The sequence below is a fragment of the Alosa alosa genome, chromosome 15 (genome assembly GCF_017589495.1).
Source record: "Alosa alosa isolate M-15738 ecotype Scorff River chromosome 15, AALO_Geno_1.1, whole genome shotgun sequence".
Taxonomy (NCBI): domain Eukaryota; kingdom Metazoa; phylum Chordata; class Actinopteri; order Clupeiformes; family Clupeidae; genus Alosa; species Alosa alosa.
Genome location: NC_063203.1, coordinates 20340581 through 20357464, shown reverse-complemented (window position 1 = coordinate 20357464; position 16884 = coordinate 20340581). Strand labels below are relative to the sequence as shown.

General features: G+C 42.3%; 3 protein-coding genes across 4 annotated transcripts; 2 read left to right on the top strand and 1 right to left on the bottom strand.

Moving 5' to 3' along the window:
* Window positions 1-2450: 2450 nt before the first annotated feature.
* Window positions 2451-4992, top strand: xaf1 (XIAP associated factor 1). 2 transcript variants are annotated; one of them, XM_048264690.1, is made up of 8 exons: window positions 2451-2541; window positions 2790-2925; window positions 3035-3091; window positions 3599-3833; window positions 4052-4119; window positions 4213-4407; window positions 4606-4665; window positions 4763-4992. In XM_048264690.1, exons 1-7 carry the CDS (start codon window positions 2495-2497, stop codon window positions 4660-4662), a joined length of 795 nt encoding a protein of 264 aa, XP_048120647.1. In that variant the 5' UTR covers window positions 2451-2494; the 3' UTR covers window positions 4663-4665; window positions 4763-4992. The 2 variants fall into 2 exon arrangements, with proteins under 2 accessions (XP_048120647.1, XP_048120646.1); XM_048264689.1 differs by having other exon boundaries at window positions 4606-4669; window positions 4763-4991.
* Window positions 4993-5237: 245 nt separating this feature from the next.
* Window positions 5238-8003, top strand: LOC125308295 (F-box only protein 39-like). The gene is made up of 3 exons (XM_048264688.1): window positions 5238-6595; window positions 7329-7505; window positions 7625-8003. Exons 1-3 carry the CDS (start codon window positions 5444-5446, stop codon window positions 7751-7753), a joined length of 1458 nt encoding a protein of 485 aa, XP_048120645.1. The 5' UTR covers window positions 5238-5443; the 3' UTR covers window positions 7754-8003.
* A 4670-nt stretch (window positions 8004-12673) lies between these two features.
* tekt1 (tektin 1) lies at window positions 12674-16810 on the bottom strand. The gene is made up of 8 exons (XM_048264625.1): window positions 16666-16810; window positions 15514-15704; window positions 15220-15385; window positions 15006-15134; window positions 14616-14762; window positions 14111-14336; window positions 13097-13293; window positions 12674-12962 (listed from the first exon to the last, which is right to left on the bottom strand). The coding sequence occupies exons 2-8, from the start codon at window positions 15701-15703 to the stop codon at window positions 12803-12805; spliced, it is 1215 nt and encodes a 404-aa protein (XP_048120582.1). The 5' UTR covers window position 15704; window positions 16666-16810; the 3' UTR covers window positions 12674-12802.
* Between the last annotated feature and the right edge of the window lie 74 nt (window positions 16811-16884).

Sequence of the window (16884 nt, the reverse complement as noted above, 5' to 3'; positions counted from 1 at the left end):
GAGAGAGGGAGAGAGACTTTCACGAGCCCTATCCCTGCAGATGCATGCCCGCCAACACGTGACACCTGATAAAACATCTACCCCTTTTGGACACCTTGCCTCTAGACAACTGCAAATGAGGTGCAATCATATCAATACCGCCACATGTGAGCCCAAAGGACAGCACCACCACCAACCACCACACGCAATCAATATTCTAAAAATGGTTCCTGGAAATCACAGCTATCAAAGGGCACAAACACTATTTGCTATTGATTTTGCTTGTGGCCATGTCAAAGGGCTGGTAAAAAGAATGAGCCAGCCTTGTTGCCAGCCATGGCTCTAGGTCGGTGGGGATCAGGGGGGGTTGGGGGTGGCAGCGGCTGTGAGGTACTAGTGCGCACCGTGAGAAGCTCAATCTCCTCCCACCCCCTTCAATACCCACCCTCCAGGTCCTGTTTAATCAATTTTTCCCTTGCTTGCCCTGTCCTGCATCGTCAGAGCCATTCATTCATCTGTTTACTTAATACCCTGTGCTTTTCATTGGCCTCCCTTCCTCCCTCTCTCTCTCTCTCTCTCTCCTCTAGTCTAGTCTCCGGGTGGTTTTGAAATAAGACAACCTCGCAGAGTTCTAATTGGTGCCATTTCTTTGGTTGCCTTGGAAACCTGTTTTTTTCCCGTCAAAAAATGCACATTGGAATCCTGCCAAAGGTTTGAATGGCTTTATTTTGTTTACAGTAATCCCAAAAACGTGTGTGCTCACATATATTTCTTTCTTTATTTCTTTATTTCCACAGCCGTTTCCTTGGTGTTCTGTTTTGTTGGATCACATGATGCTCAAATTTCACAGCAGGCTAAAAATGGGCACCCGTTTCAGAGAACTATGCTGTGTAGACAACAAGTCCACATGGCAATTAACCACACAGCTAGATCCTTGTGAACATGTTGAGGTGAAGCATTTCTTTATATATATAAAAAGGGGTCAATTTACAGATTAATGAGTCCTCTTGATCCCTGCGTACACATGCTTGGGTTGAATTTGGCTCAGGTCTGTGTGATAAATCAAGCAGGGTGGGAAATGGCTGAACTGACAAAGCCAGTGGAAAACACCCCAGGAAGGGCTTCTTATTACAGAGGGAACATGCGCTATATCTGCTATTCTTTCATAGAGGAGCTTGAGCTTATCTTTATATATCTTGGGGGGGGAAATAAAAGCAAGCCTTGCACTGCATTGTACACTTAATGCCATCCTTCTTACTGAGAGGGAAGAACAAGCACAACTGTAAAACATGTTACGTAATTTTGCAACTATCCCCATGATGCTATTGTGATTGTCTATTTATAGCCTATATGTGATATTTTTTAACGTTTAATATTATAATGTTGAAACACATGCACAACAATAACAAATAAAATCGTGCAATTGTAAACAGGAAGTGTGGGGCAGCTGAAAGTGATAGAGCATCCTTATTGCAGTGTTATGTGTTGGCTTTGTTTTTTACTGTGAAGAATAGAAAACCCCCAGCTTCATCCTCGCCCCTGAGAAGCTGATGAGTGACAACAACAGTACAGATGAAAGCTATGACATACTGTTTCAGAGCCAGAAGGATATAGAGCATGTGTTCTCACAGACACACACACACACACACACACACACACGGAACGATGTCTGAGTGGGTTCGCACCTTTACAAATAGGTCTACATCATAAAAAGACGAGAACATGCCCTCAAGATGTTCTGGTTGTTTTTGCATACACACAGAGAGAGAGAGAGAGAGAGAGAGAGAGAGAGACACTGACATACACACTGCCACACATGCACATGACTAGTTATGCATGTCACACATTGTAAGTCTGAAAAGCCCAAACATCCAATATGCCTCCAGTCTGTGTGAGATAAAAGAACTACACTCATTACTAACTACAGCTGACGTCTGGCAACTCGACTGGAATCAGGAAATTAACCAGCCAGGGTAAGTTCACCCCCCAGCACATCTGAGTGCAAACGGGGGAAGCAATGACATAATTGCTATTGCCCTCAAGTGACACTGGTGTTTTACCAATCTCTGATCCTGCTAAAAATTCCTGGGCAGGAAATTTCAATCCAATTCCTACTCTGGCATAGCATATGATTAGTGCTATGGAACTTGCAGTCTAAAGATTGTTATGCCCAATGGACTTATCTGAAATACCACCGACTTTAGAAAATACATGATATTGATTGAATTAATGTTTTCGAATTTCGATAAAATTTCGAAAGTTAATGGTAGGCTACTTGAGGTCAGTCCACTGAATACAGACTATCTCAGCGAGTGTAACATTTTATGTGGAAAATCTAAAAAATAATAAAATTGAAAGATCTAAATGGAAGGCAATTGGCAATGTCAAGCTCATCAGTTGAATCAGCAAAAGGTGGCGCAGTTTCGCCTCATTAATGTCAATCAATGTTATATTGAGGTTTCAGTTTCAGTTCCGATGAAGTGCAAACATAGGTTATTTAACACGCTAGCCTACAATGGAAAACAACGACAACAACGAAGAAACTGTTCTCTGTGGAAACTGGTATGTCTGTGTTTAGTTGTAGCCTATCATGTTCGACGATGTTTGTCGGCGTAGCTTATACTCTGTCCAGTGACAATATTGTACAATTTTAAAATGTTCATTTATTGTGAAGTATCTTGGTAGGACCTATACTGCAAAACTGAAAGTGAAGAAAGGAAAACAACGCTATCCTGACTTCAGAGAAAATGTATTTAAGTGTAAAACAATCTTTACTGAATGTTACTGTTTTGTATTACTGTATGTCAAAGTAAAAAGGACATCGCGAAATCAAATTTCGCACTTCATGAGCCTCATTGTAGACGGTTCTTATGTGTCTGCCCTGACTGCGATGAGCCGGTTCCGCGAGAACAGCTCGAGGAACACCACTCAGAACAACACACCCAGGTAGGCCTACATAGTCTGCTTTTAACCGAAATGTGCTATATTAGCCTAAGTTAGTGGGTAGTAGAGAATTTGGAATTTGATTTCATGTGTTTTATGATTATCTGAACAGGTTAATTGCTCCAAGTGCAACGTTAAAGTGGAACGCTGCCACCTAATGGATCATGAGGTATGCTAGACAGGTGACTTGGCGTAGCCTAAGCCCTATCCCAGATCTCATAACAACCCGCATGACCCTCCACAGTGGCACATTCTGGCAATCACTGTATAAAGATAGCCTACAGCAACCAAAGATTGTAAAAAAAGGAAAACCAGTAACTTTGTAGGCCCTATACAATAATTGGTGACAGTCATCATCGCCTTTCTCTCTCCAAGGACGTGCAATGGAAAGGCACACCATTGTCCTGACTAACTTGGCTCCATCTTGTTTTGCTAATTAGCTGAATGGCTTCATAGTGATTTCATAACATCATTTGTGTTTGGCATCAACTTATGACAAAGTCCTCTTCAAATAACCTTGTCCAAAATTGACAATAAATCAGTTTGATTAATTTAAGTTTGAATCACAGCTACTTTTAGGTCTACCTTCAACAAACGAAGATAAGAGAATTGTCAGGATTCACTATGTCCTGTAGAATTAAAAAAAAATCTGACAGAAGTGTTTCTTCTTTACCAGGCAGATGAGTGCAAGGAGAGGTTGGTCAGTTGTGAGTTTTGCCAGCTGGAACTCCCTCTGTCCCCCATGGAGGAGCACACTGTGGCCTGTGGTAGCCGGACTGAGCGCTGCTTAGACTGTGGCCGCTATGTCACCCTGAAGGACCAGCTCCGTCACGCCAAGATCTGCTCCTCTTCAGCGGCATCAGCAGATGCTATCACTGATGAGCAGAAAGCTGCAGCTCACGACACAAACAGTTAAGTACATATTCAGTGAGTTCTGTCATTTGGTCAGGTGCACTTCATAGTTTAGCTTAGCTGTGATGTCGTAGGCTATTTTGTGATTTTAGTCCAAGGATGAAGACATTAGCCACAAGTGGCCACAATTCTGAATTTTACATAAAACGTACAGTTTGCAAGTAAAGGTGAATATCTTTACTTGGCTTCCAGTGAATTTATTGTCATTTGTTTTCAGGGCCAACTCTAGCTCTTTGCTGGAAATGCAAAAGTTCTGTTTTATCAGAATGCCTAGAGGAGCATCTGGTAGGCCCAAATGATAGATGTTGCACATTTACGCCATATCATTAGGTTTTTAAAAATCTATCCTTCACCTAACACTGCCCTCCCCCCTTCCAGTTTCAGTGCACCTCCCCCACACTATCCGAGGCCCAGGAGGACGAGAGAGATGAGCGGGCCTCAGCCCCGGAATCAGACTCAGATTCTGTGCTCCGTCTGTCTGATGTACTGAAGAGAGGAGGGGATCTGGACCAGATCAACACCTGTCCCATCTGCCACCTGGCTTTGCCACGTAAGACTCTCAGCTGGCACGTGGTAAGGAAATGTTTAAGGAAATGTCTTTTTGTAGGTGGAGGTTTAGTTTTTGCTGCAATGATTATAGCTGAAGAAAAGAAGATTAGAACTTGCTGGTTCTCCTATGAATGATCTCAATGTGTTTGGTTCACGGTAGTCACTGAAATACTTTCATGGTGAAACAGATGTGGTGACAAGGCCATCTGTTTTCTCCCTTAGAAAAAGTGCAAAATTTTTGAACATCTGAAGTGCACTGAGATCCATGAAAGGAAGTGAAATGTAGGTGAGTCCACTGAAATATATTCACTACCTTATGATTATTAAATTAGTTGACAATCACAATGGTAAACCTTCAAATGTATATTTCCTTTCATAGGATGATGCGCCTGATGACCCTACAATTAGTGAACAAAATGTTCCTTCCATCTGTAAAGTACTTAGAAACGCTCACGCTAACTCACTTATGTTTGAAATATGTGAGCATTTAACATAGCCTAATGTTAGAAATTTGAAATATAAGATGGTTGTGATATCAATTCAGGAAAAAATAGAACAATAAATACAATATACAAATAAAATTCACAGATACGTTCAAATATTTTCATGTATTTAGGTAGTTAAATATTTTTCAAAATGTTTGTTTCAAACGTTTAAAATGTAAAATGTTGTTTACATTTCCATGACATCAATAAAGTTAATGTAAAGCATCAACTTTCCACCTTGTGCTTAAATCTAAACTCCTTTGAGCTTTGCACCACTATGAGGTCACAGATTGTTCATCTGATGTCATAGTGACAGCATAAGCCCTCATGTAATCATGTATTGACAATCATAACGCAACCCTATTGTTAACACCTCTGACCGAATGTAATTCGGAAAGGTGTCTAAACTAAAAGATAGCTTTAGTCTTGACAAAAACAGTCAGGTAGGTTAAGCAGACTGTAAGCAGGGGTAGCTATTGCACTTCCAACAGTGTCTTTAGGTTACTTAACAATTCCCCTGAGGACTGTATGTCTTAGTGAAAATCATCTGTAACCAGCCTACTATTTGTCTCTGAATGGAGTATCTTGAAGAAGGGGAAGTTCTTTCAGGTGATGACTGCGACACTCATGGACATCGGAATGGGGAAGAGGGTGAAACTGAAAAAATTAAGTTAGAGAAGTTAGAGGAGGATAAAGAATATGGTCAGTTCATGTGGTCCCTCCTTCCAGACACATGTCTGCGGCAGGTGTTCTTGCACCTCCGTGACCGGGACCGGGTGCGCGCTGCCCTTGTGTGTCGCCAGTGGCACCACGTGGTGCGCTCTCCGTCCCTTTGGCGCGTGCGCACCTTCAACTTCTCAGGCCGCGTGTCACGAACCCACCGCTCTGAGATGGACACGGCCGTCAACTTCGCCAAGACGTACGGTGGCTTCCTGGAGGACCTTGAGATCCGCTTCTCGCACCCCATCAACTCCCTGGTGACGCGGCGCTTCCAGCAGACCATGCGGGCGTTCCTGTCTGCCCTGCGCAAAGCCCGAGGCCGCCTGCGCTCCCTCACCGTCAAGCACATGGACCTGGACCGCTCGGCCTGGTGCCGTAGCGTGCGCAGCAGCCTGGTACGAAGCCTGACATTCTACCTGCGCAGGGAGGGCTCTTACCTGAACTACTTGAACCTCCGAGGGGCCCGGTTCTACCTGCTGCAGGGGCTGGAGGTCCTCGAGGCAGTCGCCGCGGCCCAGCAGCACGTGCACCTTGGCCGACGTCCCGGATTGGCAACCCTGAACTTGGAGGATTTTTTCTCCCAGTCGCTTGCTGTGTACAACAGCCCTGGCTTCGCTGAGGTAATGTGCCGGTTTAAGGGTCTAAGGTCCCTCACGATTAACTACAGCTGCATGTCAGACCAGCTACTGGAAGCTCTGGCGGTGGCCTGCAAGGGTCTGGACAACAGCGGATCCCTGCGCTCTCTCACGGTGCGCTGCCACATCCATGAGCCACATGGCCAGGTGATCTGGGGCAGTGCCTGGTCCAACTTGGCCAAGCGCTGCCCAGACCTCCGTGTGCACATGTCTGTGGAGCGAATCCTGAGCCTGGAGAGCCTGAACCGCATCCTGCTGCATGAGATCCCCTTGCGAGACCTGAGCCTCACCAGCTGCTACTTCAGTGAACAGGAATGGAGTGCCAAGCCTGCTCTGACCCAGGTGGTGCCCTGTTATAGACATAACTTACAGGTAAGACGGAGGCCCAAACATAACATGGATTAAATGCACCTGGACATTCATTCACAGACATTCATTTAGCAGATGTTTTTTATCCAAAGCAACTTACAAGTAGTGAACATGCAATTCATTCATTAGTAGGCAAGGAGGCAAGGAGACGTAATACTGCATGACATTCTAAGCTACTCTGGTCAAGACCACTTTTATCAAATCAATAACATATATATCTCAAGGGTTTCCCCATAGACTTGGCGAGATAGCTCTATTCTGCAGTTCCTTCACAAATAGAGCAGGAAGGTGGGCAAAAATTACCCAAAGGGACAGCAAGAAAGCTCCAACAGACACCGCATTGCATTCAATAACCAAGCGAGAATAATTAAACATGAGTTGAGGGGGGTTTGAAAGGCTGAGAGCCACACAGACAAAGGTGGATGGTGGTGGGTGTTAAATGCAGCTCCGAGCCATGTTATTAACAAGGCGGCTGATGAATGAATGAGAAGCGGCATTAAAAAGTCTGGTCCGACTTGTGCTGGAATTGAATTGGTAGGCATTATGAGTCAGCTGCACTGACAACCACTCTGAATGATGTGACTTGCACTGCGGCTTGCAATGCTGCAATGTTCAATATGTGACCAGGGGAATCTGAACAATGTCATGTCTAAAAGATAAAATTGTATTCAACATTTAAAACATACATTGTGTTTTGCGTTCTGAAAGCATATTCTTTTTTTCTCTCTCCTAACAGAAATTGAGTCTGGACTTGAACAACAGTCATGAGCAGGTTGACGAGGAACTAATGGAGTTGATTTTGATGTGCAAAAAGTTAGTCTACTTAAAGGTCTGGGCCTTCCTGGACATCAGCTTCCTAGAGAGGCTCATGCAGAGTCGGATAGAAAGGAAATGCATACTCAAAACCATAAAAGTAAGATGCATACTCAAAACCATAAAAAGTAAGACAAGGGGCAGTGGCTGTCATATAGAATGTGTTTTACGATGACATTGTACTGAGTGGTCATCTTGACTGGTGTGCTAACTTGGCAGGTGCGAATCTACACAAACAAGTATGAGACCCAGGAAGAGGACAATCAGCTGGATCAGATTCACCTACGCTACAGGAAACTCATAGACACTGAGCTCAACTACTTCGCTATCTCCTACCCCATGCTCTAACAGCACTGAGAACCAGCCGGAGCTCTGAAGCCAACTACAGCTGCACTTATCTCTTAGCTGTAGGCAGACATTACAGATGTATTTAGAAAATTAGATATGTTTCATGGACTTCAATTAAGATCTATTTGGCCCATGCTATAAATGTAAAATATTGTGCATAAATAAAATGATCATGACCGTGAACAACCCCAAATAAGAAAAAGTTGGTTCTGTAAATGTTTAGGATATAGGATTTCAGTTGCTTAACAGTTTGAAGTATTCTTAACAGGGCTGTCAAAATAATTGATTAATTTCGATTAATTAATTTGGCAAAAAAAAAACTGATTAAAATAATTAGTGCAGATTAATCGATTCCGTATGACCCCGAGCCATTCTAGTCAGTAAAAATTAGAATGATAAAAAATAAAGTGTTGAAAATAAAGTCCTCTGCGATGTCTGCAGCAAGGAATTTGCATATCACCGGAGTTCATCAACTTTATAGTCGCACATCAATGCAAAGAAATAAGTGTTGACATTGAGGGGAGTGCTAATTTATTTTCATTGTGTCCCCTAGGTTATATCTGTGGCCTGAAATGCCTTGCATGTGAAAAAAAAACTTCTTCCCGAAGCACTTTTGAATTTATTCCCTCAGCATATTAGGTCATATCGTAGATTATTATGGAAATTATTTGAACAGTGAAAATAATAATAAAATAGTTTTTGAATTTTAATGTCACTTATGCTGATTATTCAATGATTCATTTGAATTTAAATATTTAAAATACTTTCACAGTAAAAATGATATATGCGATTAATTAATCACAGAGTATGTAATTAATTAGATTAATTTTTTAAATCGATTGATAGCCCTAATTATGACTGCTGCTAGCGAAGCGGTCATATAGGGATTGTCAAAGTCCCCGTCATCTACTTCCTGAACTTTTGGTCAACGATACCCGGGACACCGAACCACCGGGGCACATGAAATTTGGTGGGTATGTAGCCCCACTAGACTTTTACGGAAAATTTTTGTTTGGTCCCCGGGGGCCACTCCCCCACCGCGCTGGGCCCCCCGAAAACCAAAAAATGCAGTTTTTCCTAAATAACTACCTGAACCGTGCCACCAAGGATGAAGAAATTTGTATGGTATGTTGGTCTCAAGGGCCCACATCAACATTGTACATTTAGTGACTGTACAACGTTGTACATTTAGTGTACATTTAGTGACTGTACACTCATTGGCCTGTAGATGGTGGTGCACACATATACACATGCACACACACACAGGTACGCACATACCATCAGTATCGGCAATTACAACGGCCGATACATAATTACAAATTCAGTAGGATTAAAGGAAAACCAAATATTCATCATAATAATTTGGCTGCATTTCCAGTATTAGCGTCACGTAGTCGTTTGTCCACCAGATGGCGCATCGTTGCAGTGAGACGTAATTTTGTTGGAAGTTAATCTAAAGTGGGTTGGAAAGACACTACGCTTCCTACAAGGACAAGACTAGTTTACCGCTGAGAACGTCTAATAAGGGTAGGATGATTTCTGCATGACATGTAATTCCCATTTCTTCTTGAAGCCGAAATAAATCTGCGATTGTTTATCGGACATGCTTGGTTTTTACGGCAGGTAGGCTACGTTAATCTTAAATTATATCAATAGCCTAGAGTAGGTAAAATAATCTTACCGTTAGCATTGGTTGAGTGATAGAGGCCAATTTGATTATTGATGTATTTGTAGAAAACCATAAATGCGGTTATAGGCTACCAAGAAAATTGATAACAGCACTAATTGCATCTTTCGACTGTCATCTCATTTGCTTATAACCATAACCTAGGTTACTAACAGAAGCTAAGTGAGTTAGCCACAACACGTTCGCTACGTGATGGTTTTCTAATGGAAAATATAGGCTACCTGAAAGATAACCTGATGAGGCATCCTAAACACCGGGCTGGGACATTTAGCTCAAAGTCTCAAAAAGCATCTGAGTCAACGTTCATTCCCAAACACCCATCTAGGCTACTTCAATCCTCTATTTTCAAAGGTGATTCAAGTAAGGAAGAGCATGGCTTAAAGTAAAGTAACTAGGACTGAAATAAATTCGTCAAAGTGAATAATTTGTGTTAACTCGTCGCAATGTAGATTTATTAACGCACCCGTGATCTACATCTCCATTTAAACCAAATGTTTTAGAGCGTACGTTGAGAGATGTATCCAGGGCAGGGCTGTACCTACACATATTTGTTGCACGTGCTACAAAAAGCATTCTTTGCGATGGATGATTTAGGATGGCTATACCGTGAGACTGGGACGTTTTTTGTTTGTTCGAAGTGCATGTTTAGGGTGTGAGAGGGGAGTGGATGTGCTTTGATTCCAGCTTGGTAGTAGTAGTCTATGCCAGTGGTTTTCAAAGTGGGGGCCGCGAGGGGGTGCCAGGGGGGCCTCAGCAAGTTGGAAGGAAAAATAAAAGAAACCAATAAATACATTTGAAAAATGTAAAATATACCTATTACTATGAGGGTTGTTATACAATGCCATTATACTAATTTGTCGCATATGTGGACATTATATTTTCCATGATAATGACTGGGAGTAATAGTAAAGTGATAGCTCTCATATAGCAGAAAGCCCCAAATGCAATTTTTACACACTGTATGCTCCATCGCGAAGTGCTTGTGGCTAAAGTAATTATTAGGATTAGCTTAATGTATTTTTACATTTGCCGTAGTATTGTCGATGGGTTTAATAAAGGGGGTCCTTGGCCAGAACCTAGTGGTATTTGGGGGGCCTTGTTGTGGAAAAGTTTGGGAACCCAAAAAACATGTGTGTGTGAAGTATCCAAACAATGATAACGCTTTCATTATGGCTGCTTTAGCCATAGACCTTGAGCTACTGTACAGTGGGTTGGGTAAAGTGTCGCGTTTCGTGATTCACACAGCTGCGTGAAATGTATTACTATTAATATGCAAAACTATTAACTTTTCGCCAAGAGGTGGCAGCTTAGCTTGATACTGTAAGCCATTGGTTCCCAAAGGAGACTTTATTTGGGTCGCCAGCATAGCCTAGTGACAATTTATGTTGTGTAATAGTATAACATAGTTGCAAAATGGGAACATGAATCAGCATATTATTTGCACAAACAATAACGGACAGTAGCTCTTCAACTTGGCCCGTTAAAATGTGTATGAACAGTCTAGCAACGCATTTCATGAAGGCCCTTTTGGACATGTCAGTTATTTGCACCACCTGGGTAAAACGGCATTTTGTTTTAGACTACTGGTATTTAATTTGTGCATTGACAATAAAGCTGAATATCATATGAACTAGATGACTAAACTATATGTAGAAGAAGAAACATTCACAAAAATCCATGACATGACCTCTCTTCTTGATAGCTGTTGAAAACTGCATGGAACTGAGGGATTGTTTTGTTTAATAATAAATAAATAAATACATTATGCTGCTACCTTCTGCTTTTCCCAAATATAATGTAGCCTACAGGTTTACCTTTCATCAGTCCAGTTGCAATGGATGGACTGTGATGAACGGCCCTACTTGTGATTGTTTAGATATTTTAAAGGTTTTATAACAATGTTACAAATTTTTTGGCAAGTGCTACAAATCTATTCACCTTTGCAGCGCCAGTAGGCTACTTTGTGTGCGGCCCGCAAACACACATTCAAAACAAGCATACACAAAAGTTTTTTTAAGAGTGGGGGATGGAGTAGAAGATGGAGACAAATTCATTAATATGATTTAATTTCGCGGAATGGATGTACAGGACTGAGCGGCAGTCATATTGTGTACCGCTATGCGGTACATCTAGTTCTTAATCATGTTTTTCATTCCATGATGCACCAAATTTGACAGGTCTGGACTATAGACAGGCCATTTTAGCACCTGGATTCTTCCTCTATGAAGAAATACTGTTTAACAGTTGGAATACATTGTTTTCCTTAAATATTCAAGGTCTTCCTTAGAAAAAAGCATTCCGAATTGATTGTGCCTTGCCAGATGTGCAAGATTCCCATGCTGTAGGCACTAATGCATCCAAGTAAAGGTTGGTTGCTTGGAAAGGCCCTCTCCTTTTATTTCCAAAATTGATTTCCAAAAAGAATGGCAAATTCTGATTGGTCTAACCACAGGACTCTTTTCCATGTTACCTCAGTCCATTTTAAACAAGCTCAGGCTCAGATAAGACGGTAGTATTTTCTTTATCATGCCTCGATACAATTTTGGCTGCAGTTTTTGAATTGAGGATCAAACTGTGCACATAGACAACGGTTATCAGAGGTTTTCCTGAGCCCATACAATGACAGGTCTGGAAACAGGTCTGGTTTTGATGCAGTGCCATCTGCGTTCCAAAAGACCACGGCCATCTACTGTTTTTCAGCTCTTTCCCTTGTTTGCCATGATCTCTTTGGATTCTCTGAATGTTTTAATGATATAATGTACTGTGATGAACTCCCCAAATACTTCACAAGAGCATTACAATTACATTGTTTTTATCATTTGTGCACACAGCTTTACAGAGTGATGAATACCCCTACATCTTTACTTCTAAGAGACCCTACCTCTCTGGGATGCTCTTTTTCATACCCAATTGTGTTGCCAGTTACCCGAATTAGTTGTGAAACATTCCTCTTTTTGTTTTCTTTATCATTACACAACTTTTGCAGCATTTTGTTACCCCTGTCCCAACTTTTTTTTAGAACATGTTGCTGGTATCAAATTCAAAATTAACATATATTTTCCATGAAATAGTCAAATTTGTCATTGTCAACATTTTATATGTTGTGCGTGTCCTTTTTGCAACTAAATATGAGTTTAAGAGATTTGCAGATTATTACATTCTGTTTTTATTCACATTTTACCCAATGTCCCAACTTTTTCTGATTTTAAGTTGTAAAACAAAACCACACAATCTGACTTTCTCCCCACATTTCATGATGCATAACTTTCAGCTTTATTGCAGTAATTCCCATCTTTGTAAATAGAACCTGAGCATTGCTTATGTGTACTGTGATATTAGTTGGCTCCTCCTAAATCCCCTCCTCAAAAGTTGTGAATGACGATTGGCTGGCGCAGCTGGGTGCAGATGACCTCGTCGATGTACAGGGAATGGACCTTGACCTGGATCTGCTCCTCCAGGGCCAGCTGGCTGCGGGCCAGCGCGCGGAGCTCCATCTCGGCCTCCCACAGGGCTTCCTGCAGGCTGAGTCCAGGATGAGGGGGAGAGCAGGCAAACGTTTAGAAAACAATAAATGCCAAGGGGCATTTCTTTTAAAGCGAAAAAATTTTTTTTTTTTTAGTATTTTGATCTCGAGAGCTTTCTGATTATCTGCTCACCTGTTGATTTGGCTGGTGAGCTCCTGGACCTCTGTGAGTAGCTGGGATTGGGCCGAGTCGTGACACAGCTCCACGTCGGGCCTGAGGCTGCGTGCTGTGAGCCGAGCTTGAGCCACTTTCAGAGGGCCCTCCTTATCTGCCATGTTCACACGCAGGGCCTCCAGGTTCCTCTCCTGGCTGGCCAACTCAGCCAATACCTCAAAAAGAGAGAAACAATGTGTTAATACAAAAACAACACAAGCTTACTACAAGGGTTACGTAGTATGGAAAAGAGTAGCCTAAATATTTCTTGCAGCACTGAATATTTTCAAAAATGTCATGATCTACATGGTTCACAGTTGAGTAGTCAAACAAAACAGATGAATACTAGGTAAAGATTTCTCTCCTAACTTGAAGGTTTTACTATAAATAGAGGCCATTGTGGGTCATAGAGGGTGCGAGTTTGACAGCGTACTTTGCCAACAATGCAAGCGCACTGTGGCCAGAGTGAAGTCAGATGCACAAAGTGGTCAGAGTTAGGCCAAAGTTAATTAATAAAAGATAGATAGATCAGAATTTAAAACTGGTTGTATTTGATTGGTTTATTAAATTTTTACTTCACCGGAGAGTAAGTATAAGTATATATACTCTTTTGATCCCGTGAAGGAAATTTGGTCTCTGCATTTATCCCAATCTGTGAATTAGTGAAACACACACAGCACACAGTGAAGTGAAGCACACACTAATCCCGGCGCAGTGAGCTGCCTGCTTCAACAGCAGCGCTCGGGAGCAGTGAGGGATTAGGTGCCTTGCTCAAGGGCACTTCAGCCGTGGCCCACTGGTCGGGGCTCGAACCGGTAACCCAGAGTGTCCAGAGTGCTAACCAGTGGGCCACAGCTTCCCCAATATATGAGATATCGCCCATTTCAGAGTTCCCGCCCTGACATAGTTTCCCCCTACCTATATTGCCGTCAAACTCGGGCCCTTAGTCTTCTTGTGAGGACAGAAATGGACTAAAACATCTTGTGGTCACACCTTGCTGAGATGGTCCTCCAGTAGGGCTTTGGCACTCTTGGTCCTCTGCACGTTTATCCCCAAAGCGGCACCTGTGGCCTCATGCTGCAGGGACATATCTGTGGCTGTCTGCTGCAGCAGGCTGTCCACCAGGGACCGCAGAGACACCGAGTTGGTTCTCTCCCTCTCAGCTTTGCAGATGTTAATGTCAGAGAATGCCTCCCACTCGTCCGGTGTCACTGTGTTACTGCGGACAGTGAATCCAGCGCATAAAGATTAAATGTTGACACCATATTCTTTGGAAAAGTACAAAGTCAAATAAAGACCTATATTTAGATATATTGCTACAATTTCTTAGTGAATTGATTTTATACTATTGAACCACTCATAAAATATATGGTGCAATTTTATCCACACACTTAACAGTGGACTCTGACTGACCCCTGCAGGCCAATAGAGTACAATGCCACAGAATTAACACAATAATATTAGAGGTTTGAGTTTTGCAAGGGAAGCCTGTTTTTACCTTGCTGGACCAGTCTCCAAGACTCCAGCTCTGCTGTCAATCTTTTGATTGGTGCTGGTTAGGATGCTGCATAAATCATCAATCTTCTCTGCCTGGAATTTGCCTTGCAGATCCTTCTCTAGATAATACTTTGCTGATCGGTTGAGCCTGAATTATGTGTTAGAAGAGATGAGATACCAATACTCTGACTATAGTTGGTAAAATAAAGCTCAGGTTCAGGTGAAATGTTGTGATTCGTAATTATCAGCAGAATGAACAATCCTCACAATTTCATAAAACAAAAATAATGAAAATACTGAAAAGATCCATTTTATTATGCAAATCAAAAATGCATATCATACTGTGTGTCTGCACAGATAGCTCATGGCATCACTGAACTAATCCTCTCACCTGATCTGCTCATTGGTCTGCTCCAGAGTGCGCTGAAGGAGGGTGGTTACACCCTCGATCACCTCCTTCTCCTTCATCAGCTCTTGCTCTACCTCATCATGCACCAGGTCAATACCCACCCGCTTCTCTCTGGAACAGTCAGTCAGGCATATGTTGAAGTGGATGGGTTTGCATTGGGCTGTGGCTACATCAGACAAACATTATGTTGGCTCACCTCTCTGCAAGACACTGCATGGTGACTTTCAAGGGCTCGAAGCAGCTCTCCAGGGCTCTCTGCACTCTGCTCTTGCTGGTGATTAGGTTCTCAGTCTCGCTCACCACTTCATTCAGCTTCTTGTCCAGCTCCAGTTTCCAGAATTTGATGTCATGGATTCTCTGTTCTTCATAGTTTAAAGCAAGCATGGCATAACACGTCTATTTCACCATCTATCATCACCAGTAATATAGAGCATTTTCTATAAATGGTGAAAACGTTTGGTGCATCAAATGCAAAAATGAAGTTGCTTACCCAATCTTTTACTGGCCTGATCTTGCATATGTTTGGTCGCCCTGTCACACTTCTCCATCAGTCGCTGCGACTCCACAGTGAGACGCTCAGAGCGGGCTCGCTCTGATTCTGCATTCCCACAATGAACGTTGTTGGCGTGCTTCCATTCGTGGGGTAGGAATTTAGGTGGAGGTTCGATCAGCCTGGACATCCTGTTTGGAGAACAGATTTAGATAGTGTTCAAAATATGCGTATGCTCACAAATAAATGAAGTGCCTTGCTCACAATTAAATTAAGTTGATATGTGAAACCGAGACAGAGGGAATGTAGGGTCAAACCCAACAAAATAACAAATTGAGGTAGAAAAAGGTGGTCTAACTCAGTGTTTCTCCAACCTTTTCAGACCAACAACCACTTAACCAATAAAAAAAAACCTTCAGACCACCTAGCAAAATAAATAAAAACATACAGTACACCTACTTGCAGTAATTCAGAACTCTGCAGTCAGGATAGTAACAGACACAAAGTCCACAAGCCAACACCTGTACTGTTATAGATACTGGCTACCGGTTACCCAGTAGGTCCAGTTTAAGATCCTATTAAGGCCCTGCATAACCTTGCTCCCAACTCGCCGACCTCCTGGAAAGCTATACCAGTTCCCGGTCGCTGCGATCCTCATGAGCTGGTCTGCTCAAGGTGCCCAAGATGAACCTCAGCACCATGGGAGAGAGAGCGTTCTTCTATTTGTTTTATCTGTGAAGTGACCTTGGGTGTCCTGAAAGGCGTTTTAAATAAAATGCTGCTGCAGTATAGGCTACACGGTACTCACTGAACCACCTTGCTTATTGTCTTAACCTTACTTGTTGCACATACAAGTTGGTTCAATATTGCAAAAAACTCATCAATATTATATTTTACCACGTCTGCTTGCGGACAACTTGGGATAGCTTTAGGACCACCAGTGGTCCTCGGACCACACTTTGAGAAACACTGATCTTAACTTATAATATTTGACTTCGCTAAACAGGCTAGAGCTAGTAACGTTACTTCAGTTGGCGTTCGATAGAAATCTAGGCTAAAGATGTCCACCGTTCATCAAAATAATCCTGTCATTCCCTTTAATTCAAATAAGGCAATGGATCCAACATATACACAATCAAATACACAACCTACCTGACCACACTGATTGGATTTGCAGTGCTGTAACAACAGCGAAGTGTTTTGTTGTGTCTACAATGTTACTTGCAGCACTTGGCTGTAGAGTTCCAGGGCAGATAAACAAACGGTTGTCACGGTAACGCTTCCTAGCGCAGAGAAGATGGGGCGTTCTTTTGAGATCAGTCAGTGCCTAGGCCGACGTAAGACATGAATGAATAACATTAGCCTGGGAAT